Source organism: Temnothorax longispinosus, chromosome 6, assembly GCF_030848805.1.
Source record: "Temnothorax longispinosus isolate EJ_2023e chromosome 6, Tlon_JGU_v1, whole genome shotgun sequence".
NCBI lineage: Eukaryota > Metazoa > Arthropoda > Insecta > Hymenoptera > Formicidae > Temnothorax > Temnothorax longispinosus.
Window position 1 is genome coordinate 15830242 of NC_092363.1, and position 17960 is coordinate 15848201.

General features: G+C 42.5%; 1 protein-coding gene across 1 annotated transcript in view; it reads left to right on the forward strand.

The window, feature by feature from the left end:
- LOC139815238 (uncharacterized) overlaps positions 1–17631 on the forward strand; it is a 28469-nt gene extending 10838 nt beyond the window's left edge. Inside the window, exons 2-3 of the mRNA XM_071782018.1 lie at positions 10796–11001; positions 13332–17631. Coding sequence (XP_071638119.1) covers positions 10796–11001; positions 13332–14888 — 1763 coding nt within the window. The 3' untranslated portion in view covers positions 14889–17631. The remainder of the gene's footprint in view (positions 1–10795; positions 11002–13331) is intronic.
- Positions 17632–17960: the final 329 nt, after the last annotated feature.

Genomic DNA, 17960 nt, shown 5'->3' on the forward strand with positions numbered 1-17960 from the left:
GGTAGGCATCGAGATAGGGTCTCGATTCGAGAAGAGACGGCGCGACGGCCGCGACCAGTTGGCGGCTACCCGCTTTTCGTATCGCGGAAAATTGATTTATCCGGACAGGCCTCTCCCAACCTTTCTTAGCTCCTCTATGGGAAAGCGAATTCCGTCGCCCTACGGCCGGGAAAAAAGTGTTTTAGATCAGAAGGACGATACTATGAAACGTTACCGTAATATTTGGGCGACGCCGCGCCGTCTCTTTTCACGCTTACAGAAAGATACGCTTCCTTTTTACGACGGAATGTTGAAAGGAATCGTAATCGCAGGCGACACACTTAATTTATGAAAGGGCTACGATACGGGCTGTGAAAGTCAATTTATTTTGCGCCCTTCGCGAGTGCGCGAATACTGGACAGAAATGGCTCGCGCAGTTTGTATGGAAATTTACCGGTCGGAAAATGACCGTGTCGAAAGGCTCGACAAACGGGGCTTCTTCATTGGCGTAACGTATGCATCGCCACGCTCTTCGTTCTCTTCCCAGCGACGATATGCCTGACAAATTTATCGGTGTCGGCGTAATCGTGTCAAAGGGCGTACAGGAAGGTAGTTAGTACAACCATTAACAAGACGATTGTACGGATCGTCGAGAATGCAACTCTCATCGTGATCTCGCAATGATCCCTCGATTATTATGCAATATAGGATGATCTTTGCGGAATGTTCTAACCATGATTCTTTCAGCCACAGATGACAGAGCTTAAAATAAGATAAATGTTGATTTCTTCGAAGATAAAGTTATAAGCTATAGTTTAGAATAATATTGGATATAATAAAAATTAGGTTACTGAAAAATCTTATAGATCATATATTGAGTCAATGTTTTAAATAAATTATGAATTTTAAAACAACAATACGAAGGGAAATCTACCTAGATTCAAATATTTATTAATGTTAAAATAATTAAAGACACATTTAACATTTAACAGATTGAATAGCTTTCCTTTTTTTACCATCACAAAGTTCATCGCAGTAGCCAAACATTTTTATATTCACAAATAAAATCGAGGTAATCAGGATTGATCAGTAGAATTAAAACAAACAGCCTCCGCATGTTTTCATTTACATATACTTCGGCACGCGTAAATGATGCGAGCAAAGAAACAATAAAGCACTACTTCCTTAATTAACGGAGTAACTGTGTCTCATTGCATAAGCGACCCCGCGCAAATTTTCACGTAACGCGTTTGAACATACAAGTTCGTATCGACCTCATCAAACTGAATTGCCATTGCAAATCAAGCCGTAATTATCACATGAATAATCTTTTTGCGCTAAAAATAAAATGAAGGTCGGAAAAAAACTAGCCGCACAATCCAGCTTTTCAAATGCGAAGAGAGTTTACGTGAGGCTGTCAAAAGGAAAATTTGATAGGTTCTCCAAGAGGTGTATTAAATTTCACCCGCATATACGACACCCTTTATAATGTATTTAATAGCCTCTTAAAGTTTTCATCGAGAACGAACCGTACTTATGCTTCTCTAATAAAATTATTATTACAAAATATTGGTATTTCGGTAAACCGTATATTATCTTTTGCAATCTACAATGCAATCGCGGCACGAAAGTTATTACAATAAACTGAATGAACCAGTGACATTTTCAGATCATTTTAACTGAACTCAGCGTCTCCAATACGAGGCTGTATTGATCGGCTCGAGAACAATCGACTGCCGATCACAGCACTTGTCGCAGGAGGCCTCTCAGGCTCCCAGCCAGCTGTCCTTCAATATCCTGCCGCACGTGAGAGCTCTGCGGGAGCCTTACGGTATTGTTTCGCTAAGCATAATGCACTCGTTTTGTGCGCGCGAAGAAAAAAGCGGCGAATCGACTTGGTCGCACGATCGATCGGTCGGCGAAAGAAAAATCTTACCGGTTCGAACTTGAACGAATAAGTACTTGACGCGAATTGCGCGAGCTGTAACGCGAGCTTCAAGAAGCCTCCTTCCTGTAGGTACTAAGTAAACGAAGAATTAGTGAGCAGAAATAACGATGATTTTTTTATCTAATAATACATATCTATGAAAGAAAAAGCAGAAAAAAAGAAAAACTTTGAGTTCGAACGTTTCACATAAAATGCGCTTATTCTGGAATTTATAATCGAATTTGGGTCGTATAATTTCTACGGATAAGCAGAACTATTGTCCCTTACATCTTGTTTCTTGTCGTACCGTTTAGGGGATTCCGGAAGCTCTTTTGTGCATCGTGCTCGTCAATCATCAAGATAAATGATGTCCCGACCGTTGCAGATTCCAGCCCCATCTTTTTCGGTTTCCTCGCCAGTCCAAATCGTACAAATTTTCATTTGTCAAACCACTTGCTTAATTCAATCTGACTGTCATTATGGGCGATGCCGTTAAATTTTAATAGAAAGATACACGCGTTTTTCCTCCTACCTACAATTTGCACAATGGATTCGCTAACACAGGATGTTCTTTCCTTGTTGTTCGTCTTTCAATCATTCTACACCTCCCCCTGTTCGTGTTTCGTCGCGTCATCATCTTGCTTCAAATCCCCGACACGTTCGACTGGTAGCGAGGAGCTAATTTGAGAGTTGCCACGATTCATCATCACGCCATTTGTTAAAAGTACTTATAATATCGAATTTATTTAATAAATAGCAGTTGTGCGACAGTCGTTTATTACAGAATCTTTAGCTGACATTATATAGAGGATAAGTACTTTTATGAAATTTTTGTTTATATTCTTTATAGCTTATTGTCGTTTTATATGAAATTTGTTTTAAGCGATTTCGTCAACGAAATGTTTGTATATACGATATTCTGAAAGTAGCTTTCGCCAGCTGAAGACGCACGGCCTCGTCACGGCTTTTCTACGCTAGAAATTTTCTCATGGTGACTTCCCGGTTCGTTTGCGGAGAAATTTCGCGTTTAATTAAGCTGCTTCGCGTCTCGAGAAATGCCCAGTTGAGAGAGACGATATGAAGAAGCCAGCAAGGAAACACGTGTCGCACTTATATGAATGCTTCCTCTGTTTTCACACGCCCGTTGCTCTTCCACTCGCCCCCCGCTATCCTTCGCTTCGTTTCTTCATCTCGCGCAGACACTCGCACCCCTTCTCGCTCTCATTCCGCTTTCTTCCTCGATGTTTTTGCCTTATCAATATAACGCATGAACAAAAGACGATAAAGTAAAGAAGAAGAAATGGCGATGTCGCGCGCGCGGCAAGCAAGAGAAATCTCTGACCATGTAGATTAATGGGTGTAGCACTAGAGATAACACGAGACCAAAATAAAGGCGACAAAGTTATAAATTGAAGCAAGATACGATATGATACGAGGTCGGCAGAAACGAAACGTTTCTTCTGGTTTTTCATGCCAATGTATTTCCATGTTGATGCATAACGACTCTGTTTGATGTAACTTCTTTCGTTGCCAGTCATTGACATCGAACGACTATTTCTCTCGGCTGCCATTGTGCGGCAACGCTTGGAGATTGACAATAGCCTTTGTCATCCGACAAACCAACATGGTAAAGTTTTGTATCCTGTTTGAGAAATTTCCATCGCGCACATATATCGCCGAGAAATGCGTCTAAAGCCGTACGTGAATGAGGCTTGTCATGTCGAAAATGTCCTACACGCGGTACACGTATCTCTTTCGAGGTGCGAGGTGCGAATGATCGAAACAGTGAAATTAAATCTGCGAACGAAAGAAAGATTACGCGAAACTTCCGTCTGTTTATTTGTATTGTAGCAGATTTAAAATCTCGACCGGACCACGCGACGGGTGGTAAAGGCACGTAAAAGACCGCGGCGACTAAAACGGGATGCTACCGAGGGAACGGATCTTCGTGGTGCAAGGTGTCTCACGAAGAAAGGCCGCAAAGTCATGCCTGCGCGCGCGTCCAAAATGCACACAAAAAGCTTATGGGCGCGGTGCCGCATTGTCCGACACATCGCGAGGGGGATGCAAAGACTGGAGTGAAAGGGAGGAAGGACGGGGAGGAGGAGGGCGAAGAGCGATGTAAAGAGCGAGATAATAATAAATGACTCGCACGAAGACGAATGCTTGATTTACATGAGAAGATCGATGGCCTCGAGGAAGGGGATGCGTGTTCCGTGTGCTCTTGGCCAGTTCGCGTCGCTAACCCCCCACCCTCCCTTTGAATTATTTATTTTCGCAGGGCAAAACTCGCCGCTTGTCGCAGGGTTCGATGCATCGTCGATGCATTTCGGCGAAATATCTCGCGGTATGACTACCTCGTTTTGGAAGCGTACTCGAGTGGAGCACCGGGAAAAAATTGGATTCTCGAAGAAGGATGTTTTGGAAAAGTAGTTTGTTGAAACAACGGAATAACGCGGTTACGAGCTTCATGCCCGTTCTAGACTGGAAAATGAGCCGACTCTCGGCTCATCCGCCTTCTATAGTGTACGTGACATTAACTATACATAAACTATAGATTTTTACCCGTCTACACCACTCACTCGGATGAGCCGAGAGTCGGCTCATCCTCCAGTCTAGAACGGGCATCAGCGATCACGGCTGGGACTAATTGAATACGACTGGAACGAAATCGCGAAGGACTTGTGGCTGGGGAGACGACAAAAATTGTTCCACATCGCAAAACCGACGAACAACACGACGACCTCCCAGAATTTCAACGTGACGCGAACATATGCGGTTGCGAATACGCTACTGAAAAAAAAGCGCTCCCTCCTACGCGCCGCTAACGGGTTTGCCTTGTAATTACTGTTAACGAACCGTTTGTTACGCCAGACGAGACAATGCGAGCCACTTCTGCATGTTTGCGGCATTCATATACACTCGCGATTTATGACATTCTGTCGCAAAATTATTGGTTTAATTCTGACAGGAGAAAAAAAATGATTCAAGGATAGATATCACGTGAAACAGTTATTAAATCATATAATCAAATTAATTTTGCATATAGCTTATATGAATACATTTATAAAATAACCAAAATTCTTGATATTATTGTCAAATTAAATAATACATTTTTAATAAGAGCGGAATCCAATTCTGAATATGTTACGTAACAACTCCAGACTTGGTTCTGTTATGATTGAACATTTGTATACTCTCTGATGTAACGAAAAGTGCGTTTCGCATCGGTCACGCGATCGCAAATTCTGAAAACACAGTATTTACACGGAGGCGCCCGTGCCGTGAATCAATCGTGACAGAGTAAACTTCGCCGGTCGCCATGTGGCGGGCATCCGACTGGAAAGCGTTCGCAGGCAGGTGCATTTGGCAAGGCGAGTGAGTGTTCTACGCCAGTGGCCGCGCACTGACTGACATACCACACTCCGCTGGCGATGCTCGGCACCGTCGCAACTCGCAACAGTTACACGAGGCCATACGCGAATTCCGGTAGCACGGAGCGGCGCGGTAACGGTGACCGTTTTTCCGCCGTAGTTTCTGACTACGCCACGGTTGTGAGTTTGCACGGCAGCGAACATGCCGCGGCACTATCACCGCGCCGTTCATTTCCCGGTCTTTCGTTCGCGAGACCGGAAGCCGCGCGACAAGCCGCCCTGGTCCACCGCTGGCTCCGCTTCGGACGATGCTCTGCACATTACGGGTTGGTCACTTTCACGTCGCGTTTCACTTCACGCCGCATCGCGAACATACACTTTTTCCGCCGGGGTGGTCTGGGGGTGGATGCATGACACATTCGTCACCGCAAGAGTTTTATCCCGTATAAGTTACTACGAAACTATACTAGAACTCCAAATTACGTTACATTGAGAAATAAATATATAATAAAAAATTTACAACTATAATAAGAGATTAATTTATTTCTTTAATGTAGTATTATAATAGATTGTGAAAATAGTTTTAATAAAATCTCAGGTTAATAGCATTAAAACATGAAAATTTTAGTCTCGATAAAAATACCACACACGTCATATTTGACTCAAGTGGAAAACGTGATCACTCTCGCGTCAGAGGCATAATCTTATTTCGTAATATTTCCTCCTTTATGCGGTTGCAAATCTCATTATGCGGGGCTTACAGAGAAAGCGCATTGCCGACCTTCTCCGGGGTTTTTTTCCGCTCATCACTAGCAGCCATGAAATTCTAATTTTCGTCCTTGCAACGCGCGCGGGAAAGGGTAAAAGGGCGAAGGGAGGCCAGGCTGCGTGGAAAATCGAGGACATTCACCGGAATTCGAAGGTTTGAACCTCACGAATAAATAATTCATGGTGCTTCCGAAGACGCGGCGCAACCGGCCCGCGAAGAAAGAAAAAAAGGCGGGGTCCTGTTTGGTCGTGATGACATGCCAGGACTGACAGGAGGCAGAGGAGCGTGAAGGAATGAGGTGAAAAATGAATAACTGTTGAACAGGATCTCCTGTGTTGACCGAGCGCAACGGAAAAAAGTGGTTGCGGCAAAAAGAAAGTGCGGAAGAGATGTTTAGAACCTTGCATTTCCCTCGGAACCATTTCACCATTGATCCTATCCACCATAGGATTATCGTAGGATTCTCCTGCCTCGATATAGCCGGCTTTGCAGTTTTTGTCAGTCGTAGTTTTTATCGGTGTATCCTTGCACGTCCCTTCCAAGCTTTTTGTTGCGAAAATTAGTGTAACCGATGATTAATCGGTTGATTCAAAATTTAATGATTCGAAAAGTTCACCCGGTAGATATTCGGTAGACGGATGGGACAGACATTCCGGGTCCTATCTTAGAATCTAAAAGAACAAACGGCTTCCTGAGTTTTACGCGACGTGGGCTAACCGCAAGGGGCGGAATGAGACATGCAGCGACGTGCATTAAGTTGCTACCGCGCAACCGTGCATGGTGTCCTCCATTCTTGTACGTATTCATAGGATGCCGTATCGACACTTTTCGGCATGGTAATTGCCGATGCTACTGCACTCACGTAGAAAGAAAAAATATGGAATTTATATGCATATGTGCACATTTAATAAATGAATATCTAGTCAAAAAGTATTTTCATATGATCCGAATAATCAAACTCTATAACAATTTTTCATAACTGCACATATCATAATTTTTTATATTTTTTATTTATATAGTAGCTCATTTTAATAATTAATTTTTTGACATTAGTAATAGACAAATATCATTCTCCTGATCATGGTAATGCCAGGGTTAATCCTTGCGCGAAAGGTAGTTATGCATACAGGTAGTCACATATCTTTTTCTTCAATGTTCATTCTTCAGTGTTTGCACAGGAACGGAACGTTGCTTTTTCACAGAAAGAGAGAGTTGCGATACAATACGACGCGTCATTGTTCTTCTGCAATTGCATGGCAGAGTGTCGCCCGACTTTCCTTTTTTCCTGCTCGTAACGCCAAGATAAGGAGTTTTGCACGCCTGAGAAATGCGACACAGTTCCAGATTAATTTCGTCTACTTGCTCCTTCCACATATTCCCATAAACTACATTAAAATATACCTGTGTATATTTCACTGGGTATACTTCTGAGAAACCGTAATTCTTGTCACTATATTTTATAGCACATTGATAATAAATAAATGTAGGAGAAATTGTAGAACGACATATATCTCGTTATACATCAGCGAAGAAATTAAAACGGCGGCTTTAAATTTAACGCATAGACTTTCGCAGTACGTTCCAAGTAATAGCCCGATACGTTTGTCCGAGAAGCTTTCAGAACGGCAGGATGCGGGTTTAGAAACGACCACTTTATTTATGGATCATTCACACATTATGAGCGCGACACGCTCACTTTCTGGAGCTTAATGGACCGTGAGAGCGGACATCGCTATCTTCTTTCGGAGAGTCTTCGACTCTCGAAGGGTTTTCACAGCTCGGCGTTTCCCGCTCGAGAGCTTCCTGAGAATGTACTTTTTCGACCAGAAAACTAAGGTTCGTGGAGAGAAAACTTCAACATATGCTCCGGCATTGTAAGCTGCGGAAACATCTGTTGTTTGTTGTGTTCTTCAAAAATTCGTATATTATAAATTTCTTGAGCAACCGTCGAATTAACGACGTGAAATTTAACTTTCGAAACCTCGCTCGATCACCAAGCCTCGCCCGAGTTTTCGTTTAGAAACTTTATGACCTCTTCCGCAATTAGAGCAAATTAACATTTTCAAATGATATAATTGTTGGCGCAATCGATGCGCTTGGCTGCTTTAATTTAAAAAAAATTTAAGCACTTCGCGAGATTTACTGATGAGTCAGTATACTTCGTAACGCGTTCGTGGAAAAATCTCACGCGTAGAGAGCTTTGTCGGCATAGACAAATGGAATGACCATGAATTTATGGTGACTCACTATGACTGGCGTGAAAATCATTACACGGTTAGAGAAGATCATCATTTGTAACATCCGTACAATCCGCGAAACCATAGGCATAATTTGCCTTCACTCATCTTTGCTTCATAGTCTGTTAATGATCTCGGATTAAAGAAAAGTCGATTACTAAAAGTGGAGACTCTGATAAAAAAAATTGTAATAAAAAATAAAGTGTGATCTGTAATAGTATCATACATTTTTTTATCTTATTTTAAATCGCGAGAATTATTCACATAATTTTCGTAAAAGTGATTCTAGTATCTGATGTCGTGTGATCGATACGAAACATTACAAGATTAATTTAAAATTCGTTCCACTTGATTCTTAATTCCACTGGTTTATTGATGGAAACAGAAAATGAGAGAATATAATGTGTCCCGCCAGTTCTATCACTCTGCAAATTTTAGCAATTGCGATGTTATTAAACATCATCAAATCATTTTACTGACGGGATAATTTGCATTCTTGATGCAAATTTCATCCCGTGAAAACAGCGGAGCTTTCACTCTAATGATGCACCGCGAGATTTTTACTCACCATCCGAGAAATATGGGACTCATAAATGTAACGCTGATTCCTATTATAGCTATCCAAAAGCAGCACAATACACAATTCTGTTTGCTTTTATGAATTATCGCGTATCACGAGATACATCGCGCGAATATTGCACAAATTCGCGAGTAGGTACTTTAAGCTGAATGCTCAACAATACTAATCCTTAATTTTTCAATATTTATTGTTAATCTCGATTTTCAACGCGCATTACTTGGCGCTATTACGAAGAATTAGTTGCACTTATGGCAATCCTTGAGACTAATTTTCTATTAGAATTAGACTCTCCATTGTTGTCTGTCGTAATAATGGCGACAACGTAAGAAAGCGAAACGAGTAGGATTACCTAACATTGGAGAACAAAGAGTTAATCGACGAGATTGTTTGAGCGAGTCATTATCGAAAAGAAATATTTCCGGACAAAGGGCGTGTCATAGGTCGTTCTTTTATATTCACGTCCACCGGCATCCACCTACGCAAAGAAGAAATACAGGTAAAATACCCTAAGGCATATAGCATAAACGCCGATTCTTACTATCAACCAGAGGAATTCTAAGCATTCAGTCAATCGTATCCTAATGTGTCCTTTTCTAGCGTTCGTAAATGTCTTAAAAATTATGGTTGTGATAACTTTTGAAAAATGAGACATTTAATGGATCTCATTTTTCAAAGACATTTAAGAGCGACGAAACGTCAAACGGTCATTAAATTCCTTGGTGGATTTAATCCATAGCATCGAATATAATGACAATTAATCAGTAATTGCAGAAATTACAAAGTCTTTTTACAAGGTCTGAAATGGATTATTGGGAGAAAATTTTTATCTCCGTAATTTAATATTGCCGATGGGAGTGGAATAGTATTTTCATTCACAAATGAAGATTGCAAATTGCCGCCCGCGCCATTCCGACGGCAAACGACTTCAGATTGTCTCGCAGACGTTGTAAGATTAGACGAGGGCGACGACGGGTATTTATCCACCGCAGGAAGGAGTCGCGGCAGGATCTATTTCCATCCCGGGCTCTGGCGAAAATAGTCGCCTGAGTGTCACGTTGAGAAACGTAGGCGTGTTTGACGTTGTTTTCGGTCGATAGTCGTTCAGTCTGAATCAAGATGAGTGAGAAATAACCACAGGGTGCCGATGATACTATACGTGGGCTTATCGCCCACGTCTTTCGATCAAATGACGTCAATCTCTCGATTCGTTGCCCTTATCCTAGTCCTCTCCCCCGCAAATTCTCTCTTCTTTTTTTACACTAAAGTGGAAGATGAGCTTACGTCGTAAATCACGAATTTAACGAGCGTTCGTGACGTACACCTTTTACGGAGCGGTCTTTCGGGCGCGAACCGAATGACGAAACACTCATTGGTTTGGCACGAAATGACGTCGGGGATCGATTACGTCGAGCGCTATCGGCTAATTCGGGATAAAGCGAAATCGGGAGGCGGGAAATTCTGGAAATCGGTTTTGCGACGTTCGCGTTCCACGAAAGGCTGCAACAACGCGCGGTTTCACCCGTGATGAAATATTCATTAGACTGATAAACGCGATCGCGCCATTGACGAGATATACGGTAGCTTTTACCTTTTCGATTGCACTTATACTTTATACTATCGTAACGCAGATACTGATTGTTCGCAATGCAAAGTTTCTTCCGTCACTCGTTACGGACATTCGCGATAAATGCGTGAATCATCGATTCTCCTCTGACTTAATCTTGAAATTGCGGCTCGAATATTAATAGCGCCACTACCATTTACGGCATGTGCTGTATTTGAACGCGACGAAACTGAAAGTTTATCGTCGGGGAATTTCTAAGCGGAATTGAGATTTAATCACTGTGAATGAATTAATTCTCAATTGTTATAGAATAGCGAATTAATCTATTTATATGCGTTATTGAAATTTTTGTTATTGGGTTTCAGGCGAGTTGTATGTGGAACATTATGGCGAAAGAAGAATGGTTTCCATCAGAATGGGCTGGATATGGGTCGAAGGTAATCCTGGGACGAAGTTACCATTGCGAGCGTTGAATCTTCGTCAAGCACCAGCCAGCCTCTGTCAACCACATACGTTCGCTCTAGGTTTTACCTTGAGCGATTCACAGGGTCATTCGCTCGTCACCTTTTGGGTAATTATTGTCGCTAATTAAACATTTTCGCAATTTTTTATAGATTGATAAACATTAATTTGCCGATTTTGTCACAAATTCCACAATTTTGTAAGAAAAATCGATTTGTAGTCGATCGAAAAGGAATTCTCCGATTACTCTTGAACCCTGACCATCGCAACGGCGTGTTTCGAGGGCTAGAGAGGCTTTCGTGAGAGCCGAAAGCGTTCGCGCGATTTGGCATAGTTCCACAAGACAGAATCGGCCGTTCTTGGCCGGCGACGCCGGCGTTCCTCGCCGGTCGGCGGCAACTATAAGGCAAAGGCACGAGAGAAGCGTGGACGAAGACAAGACGGGAGAGGCCGAGGGAGGAATAATATGCCGCACCACGCAATGTAATTGCATGTAAATGGCCTTTATCTCCGGCACGATCCGTTTCCTCAGCCGTAAACACTTTCACGTGCGCCGGGCGAGCCACGCGGGCTCCCGTTTCGCTGAACGCTGCAACTTCTAATTATACGGACCCGCCAGCGTCGCCATTCGATTTCTAACGCGTTATACAATTCCTGTAAGCTAAGCGAACGGCGAGCGAATGTATTTTCAGTCCGTGCGAATCTACCGCGAGTCAGGCTCCGATCTCCGATCTCCCTAAGAAAATCACCCAAAATTCAAATCCGCGTGCAGATTTCTCCTCGCTTTGCATAGAAGCCGTCGTCGGTCTCCAGCCGCTTTCAGATCGCACCAAGAGTCCTCGAAACTCGTTTTACGAGTTTCGCCCTGGTGTAGCATCAGATTTTCACCTTGCTTTTTTCTCTTTACTCGCAAAATAATCCAATTAGAGCTCACTTAGCGCACGGCGATCTCCCTAAGCCGCGATGAGACGCGCGCTCGCTCGACTAACCTTGACGAAAACGCTTCGGCACACGAATGTAAGATAAAGCATGCTCTCGAAACGCTAACTTAAACAACATGGGATATATGAGGTATCCTTGCCAAGGCCGCGGATGTCCAGGTGGCGGAGGAGGAACGACGGCTCGTGAATCTCGTGATGTAACACACTCGCCCGTTCGTCGAATCGCGAGATCTTAATAAGGCCAGTAGGCAAGGTCAACACCCGCTTACCGATCCGCTTGCCGTGATAAATGCGTGGGAGATTGTTGCACCGCTCTCCCATGACCCGCCATTGTCAAGGAATCCCACCACGTCGCGCGTGCTCTCGTAGCCGAGGAGAGTTCCTTCGCTTCCTTGGGCTCGTTCCAAGGACGCTATCTTGCCAGCGCATGGCCAGTCAATCGGACGAATCCTTCGACATTCCGTAATAGGACGTTCCGCGTTTTCATGCTGAGTCGACTTAACGATGCTAATTGAAGCAATTGCGGCAACCACGCGAACCTCATTGATGATCGCGAGCCGCGATTAGCATCGCGGATCGATGAGCACCGTTGCCTAGGAATACAAGTGTGTAGCCGAGCTCTCGTGCCATTTTATCACGATATTTCTCTCGTCGTTTATTCATAGTTCGACGCTGCGTCATGGTTTCCGATCGAAAGCGGGTTTTCCATGTTGTTCTCGAGATAGACAACGAACGGACAAACCTGTCGGCGAGCTTTTTTCCAGACAAGCCTGATATCGGCCAGTGTCGTTGAACGCGTGTGCGCGCCACTCGACGCACGAAGGTCGCCTTGCCAGGCTAGGCGACAGAGAGATTTGTTTCCATCGAGGATGGTAATGATCGACACGCCGCCGGTGGTTAACGAGCAAATTCCACGTTGTCGGAGTCCGTCGTTCGCGCATTCGAGCGAACCGGCGACTTTCGAATCGCCAGCCAGCGAAATCGTGTGTCACGGTCGATCCTGCGGGTAGACAGACCCGTTCGACTACTCCATGCAGCATCCAGATACTTACCGTACGAGAATATGAATTCCGAATATGCATAACCGTCGGCAATGTTGCTGACGGTGATCTTGCATTCTCGCCTATATGTTAAACCACTATATCTATTTGTATAAAAACTTCGATATCGTCTTCGCAATCGTCTATCAAATTTAATTTCATTTAATCGTCTTGATTTGTCGCCATATTCATATCTCTGTGGAAAGCCTAGACTTTCCTTATAAAAGTTATATATTTTTTTATGCATCACGCCTGTATGTCTACATAATCAATAGATAATGCGAAAATCATTTATATTAAATTTTTTTTTTAAATTAGAACACTAAAAGCGAACGTATTTTTTGAACTACATATTAAAAAAAAATTTTTTTTAATTATTAATGTTTTAGAAACATACGCTATCTGATAAGTTATTAATAAATATTTTAATGTAGCGTGTGAATCTTTTATCTGTTTAGGCGGACACGGAACCAATCTATTGGTCTTGGGTCAGAGCGATCGCGGCCGAACTAGTCCGGCAAACGCCGTTTCGCGCTCAACGATGCTTGAACTTCCTGGAGATATTGACCATTTGTCCGAGAGGTCCGGTTCCGTTGCCGGATAGCCCGACGGAAACGAGGAGGCGATCTCGCAGCGAATTACGTTGCTGGCCGAGCGACTCGCCGACGGAAAAGACGGCAATGTGCACGACGACGATTCTCGACGATTCTAGGAGAAGGGCAAGGAGCGAGTTGCGCGGTTGGTCCAGCAGTAACTCGAGCGACGAGGACCTCTTGGGAGAATTTCGAAGCATACCCACTGTGATAAGCAACAAGGACCAACCGGTCAGCAGAGCGTGGGGTTGTAGCGAAAGCAGCGAGGGTAGCGACGACAGTCTCCCTTGGGGTGGAGTATGCCGGTCGAGCGTCGACTCAGTGGACTCCCGCAGCGTTCCTTTACCGGAACCAGAAACAAGGGAACAGAGGATACAGAGGTACAAAGAGGCGCGCAGACGCGAAAACGAAGCGAGAAGTCGACGAGTTCTTGAAGAGGACGCGAGACGAAAAGCGAGAGCCGAAGAGAATAACAACAACTTACCGAAGATCTATGGTAGAACCAGAAGCAGAATCTGTTCCGCCAACGACAACGATGTTGTTGTTGATATTCATCCGACTCGCTCGCCTAAAAAGGAACTTATTACATCGATCGACACGCGAAGGCAAAACGAAAATTCGATTATCGATCGACTACCTCCACTGAGGCCGAACGAGTCGGCCACAGTGAGATTCACCGAGGAAAATCATCGGAACGAGGACGACAAACGAAACAATAATAGTCCGAGAAGTGGAAGCAACAGTCCCGGAATATTCAGGTTGGATATCAACGAAAGGAGAAGTCGAACCAGGGAAAGGAGAATCTTTCGTGACAAGGGGCAGCTGTTGCAGACCCAGCAATTTACCGGTACCACCATCGCTAACGTAGAAACTCTTCGGGAGCGAAAAGAGCGTTTGGCTCTTCTGTCTTCCAGAATCCCCGTTCCACGTCAGTCGTTGCAGCCTTGTCTAAAGTCCGCGAATTGTCCGGCAATTACATCTCCGAACTCTCCACCGATCTTGATAATGCCACCTTGCGAGGAGGATGTTGTCAAACTTCTGGAGCGTTGTCAAGGGGACCACTACGTGACGGTGCGGGAGAAGCTGACTTTGTTCGAATCCCTTTCGAGATTAGGCGGTCGCCTGGCTAGAAGCACGGAAGACCTTGGAAGAACGTCTTCTAAGCCCAGTCCCAAGGGCAAACAACGTGCCAGATCCCTTCACGATCTCAACCGAGGCGCCAGAGCTGTGCCCGTGAGAGAGATGTGCCGGTTTTTTGAAGGCGATCTTCCGAAGGAGCAGGAAGCTTGCCAAAAAGCGATGAATTTTGCGAAAACGAGATTCAGCGATCCGCCCGCGAAGAACACGTGGAAAGATCCGAATTCGAAACACGAGGCACCATGTATCAGCGCTTCCGCGAGAAAGAAACATTATCTGAAGTGAACGCAACTAGTGAATCGTTCTTTCAGGATGTTTAAGAACTTATGAATAAAAACATCCTCGAGTTCACGATCTCAATGAAATAGCGAACACAAAGTAACGGAATAATCACTCATTATCATTATTCTTATATCTTCCTCTCAGCATAAATTTTCATATATCATGCAGATTTCTGCGACTAGTGTAAAGCTAGAAAATATTTTCCAATTGAACAAATTACGATAGCTTTTTCCCAAAAATCCAAAAATGTATTACCCTGCCTGACTGAATTCCGTTTCTATCGCGTGATTGATAGATGGATGTAAATCGTAAATATTAATTAGAATCGCCCAAGTTCGCGAGAATCCCTTTGCCATGATGATTTGATGACGCTGAATTTTCGATACGATCGAAGTTAAGTCGATTTAACCGTGCTTATCAAACACTTAGATTAGAATCAACTCTGTTGATTGTGTCGCGGGCGACGATTGTCACACTTGCGCCGAGAGAAAGTCGCCGCGCGCGCGTACTTTTTTTTACGCTCGAGGCTCCGAACTGTGCTCGATTCCCTCGATTGCTGGTTGTCGCGATCAGCCATCAAAGTGAAGGAAAAAAGATGTCGGTACTCAGTTATGTGCGCGTCTTACGAAAGTGAAAATAGAGAATACCGGTGAATCCGATCGTCATAGAAATTTCTCACCTTAGAATTACTTTTCACCTTTATTCGTTACACGAATATCGTTTCGAATCATAGACAATCCGCATTTATTTGTTTGTATTTAAAACTATAGAATTGGCATATAACGCCTCGATTGTGCGTATCAGCGAGATCAAGCGTGGCCGATCGTGACATGAAGGGAATGACGGAAAAAGAAAGAGAGACAGAGAAATAGAGAAAGAGAGCGGAATGGAGAGAGGGGAATCGGAGAAACCGGTAATTTACGTTCACCGAGCGATTGCCACAACGTCGAACACCTGTATGTATACAAACTATAGGTACGTACAGTGAGCCGATCGCCGAGCTCATTTTTCGATTAGCCTGAATTCGATCTAGATTTTAATCAGGTTCATTCGTTAAGTATCCAAAGAAATGAATGGTAAGCATCGTGAATATTTATGGCGTTTCCCCAATTACAATAATTACAAGTGAAATTTGTATATAATTGATTAATTTTATTCTGTACCTGAAATTGTTGGTTCTATGTCTTCTTCTTCTTAGGCTATAGTTTAACTTTTGTTACACGTCCTCGTTGCGATTGTAAATAAATGTCTAATTATCGATTTATATGGTTTATATGTATATATATATATTTATGTATAATATATAGTCTTTGTTGAGTGTGTTGATGTGTAATATTTGCCATTAGGGCGGCAATCGCCCTTCGTTGAATCTCTTGAATTTCCGTTAAGAACCAGAATACGGATTACCGACTTCCGCTTATTTCGAATCGAAACGATAATTTCCGCTCGTACAATACTTCCCTCATTTTCTCGTTTCTTTTCATAATTTATAACACAACGTGTGGGGATAGAAATATATTCTAATTTTATATAAAATGAGAAGATATAAGTGTAAAGAAGAAAAAAAATTGTTTGACAAAAAAAGACTTCTTAAAAGAAAACTTTATTGTTTGTCCAATTTATAAATAGTGAAGAAATTATAATACTCCATGATTTGTAAGCAGATAATTATTTAAAAAATAATTAACATTTTGATAATTATGTTACATAGGCTCGCCGAAATTGATTATTTTGAAAAAATTTGTTGTAGCTAAGATTTGGAAAATGATTTTATACAGTTAATTATACTCTCTCTTCCATCGAGACGTTTTGTGCTCGAAAAGCATTGCCACTTATTTTTGTATATCTCGTTTGTTATACATATAGTGTATGAACTGCGATTTTCTTGCGTTACATGTATAGAATTGTGAGCGTAATGTAACAAAATAAGGAGGATAATATTGTAGAAAATAATCAATTCGAGACAGAGCGATCGAGAGTTAATAATATTTCTTCATTAATTATTTATATAGATTGCATATAGATTGTTCTCATTGAAAGTGTTCTGGAATTCTATGTGTGACCGTAAATTTTTACTTATTATATATATATATCAATCAGAAAAGAATATTGACAATTTATAGTAAAATTAGTTATATTATTACATATTATTTCACATTACGTATTAAAATTGTTACATATTAACAAATGTAAACATTAAACATTAAATTTTGTCAACTAATATTTGAACATTTTTTCATATTTTTGAAAGAATTCCAGAATACTGTCAGAACCCGATCGCGAAGTTGCCTGCAGTCGACAACCGTCTACAGGGTGATTTAAATGACTCCGTTGTCGTATATTTTGTAGTAGATTCGGTTGAACGGTGTCATTTATCAGTGCCACCCGGTACGAAAGGTTGGTCGCCAAAGAGGTCTTCTAGTCCTTCGTCGGATAATTCCGAAAGGTTATCCCCCATATGTAACTACTCCTCGACATATTCCGCGACTTTTATTATCTCACACGAATATTTGTCAAACGATACGAATTGCGTATCGTCCGCGGCGCAATTATGCGGCGAAAGTTGCGCCTCTTTGTATTTACCTTTGTTATAATAAAAAGGGACGAATAATGGCCGTTACATAAAAGTGATTGTTGTTAGAAAGCTGGCGGAGCCTTAGTGACCGACGCGTCAGCATTCCTAGTCTGTTTCTTTTCCACAATGGTTATTTACGCTCATGTCTTTTTCACCCAAGCGCCCACGCAAATCATTGTTTCCCTTCTCTCCTTTCTCTAGCGATGCATTTCGATGTGATGCTGATTTTCGCGAAATAAAGGGAATAGATTTGCTTTTTTCGGATAAACGTTAAGCATGATTTCTAAGATCGAATTATTGCGTTTAAATTATTTCTGACGCTTTTGGCAATGAGGGAACATTATGATTGACGTTTCAATTTCCATTAGCAATGTGTGTGTTTCATAATTGTTTCCAGTCGCTTTCCTTTCCGTGCGTAGCTTGCCTTCATTCGTGAAAATTCGCTAATTATATCCAGTTTTCGCAAGATCAAACAGGTAGAGATTGCGTACGATATTACA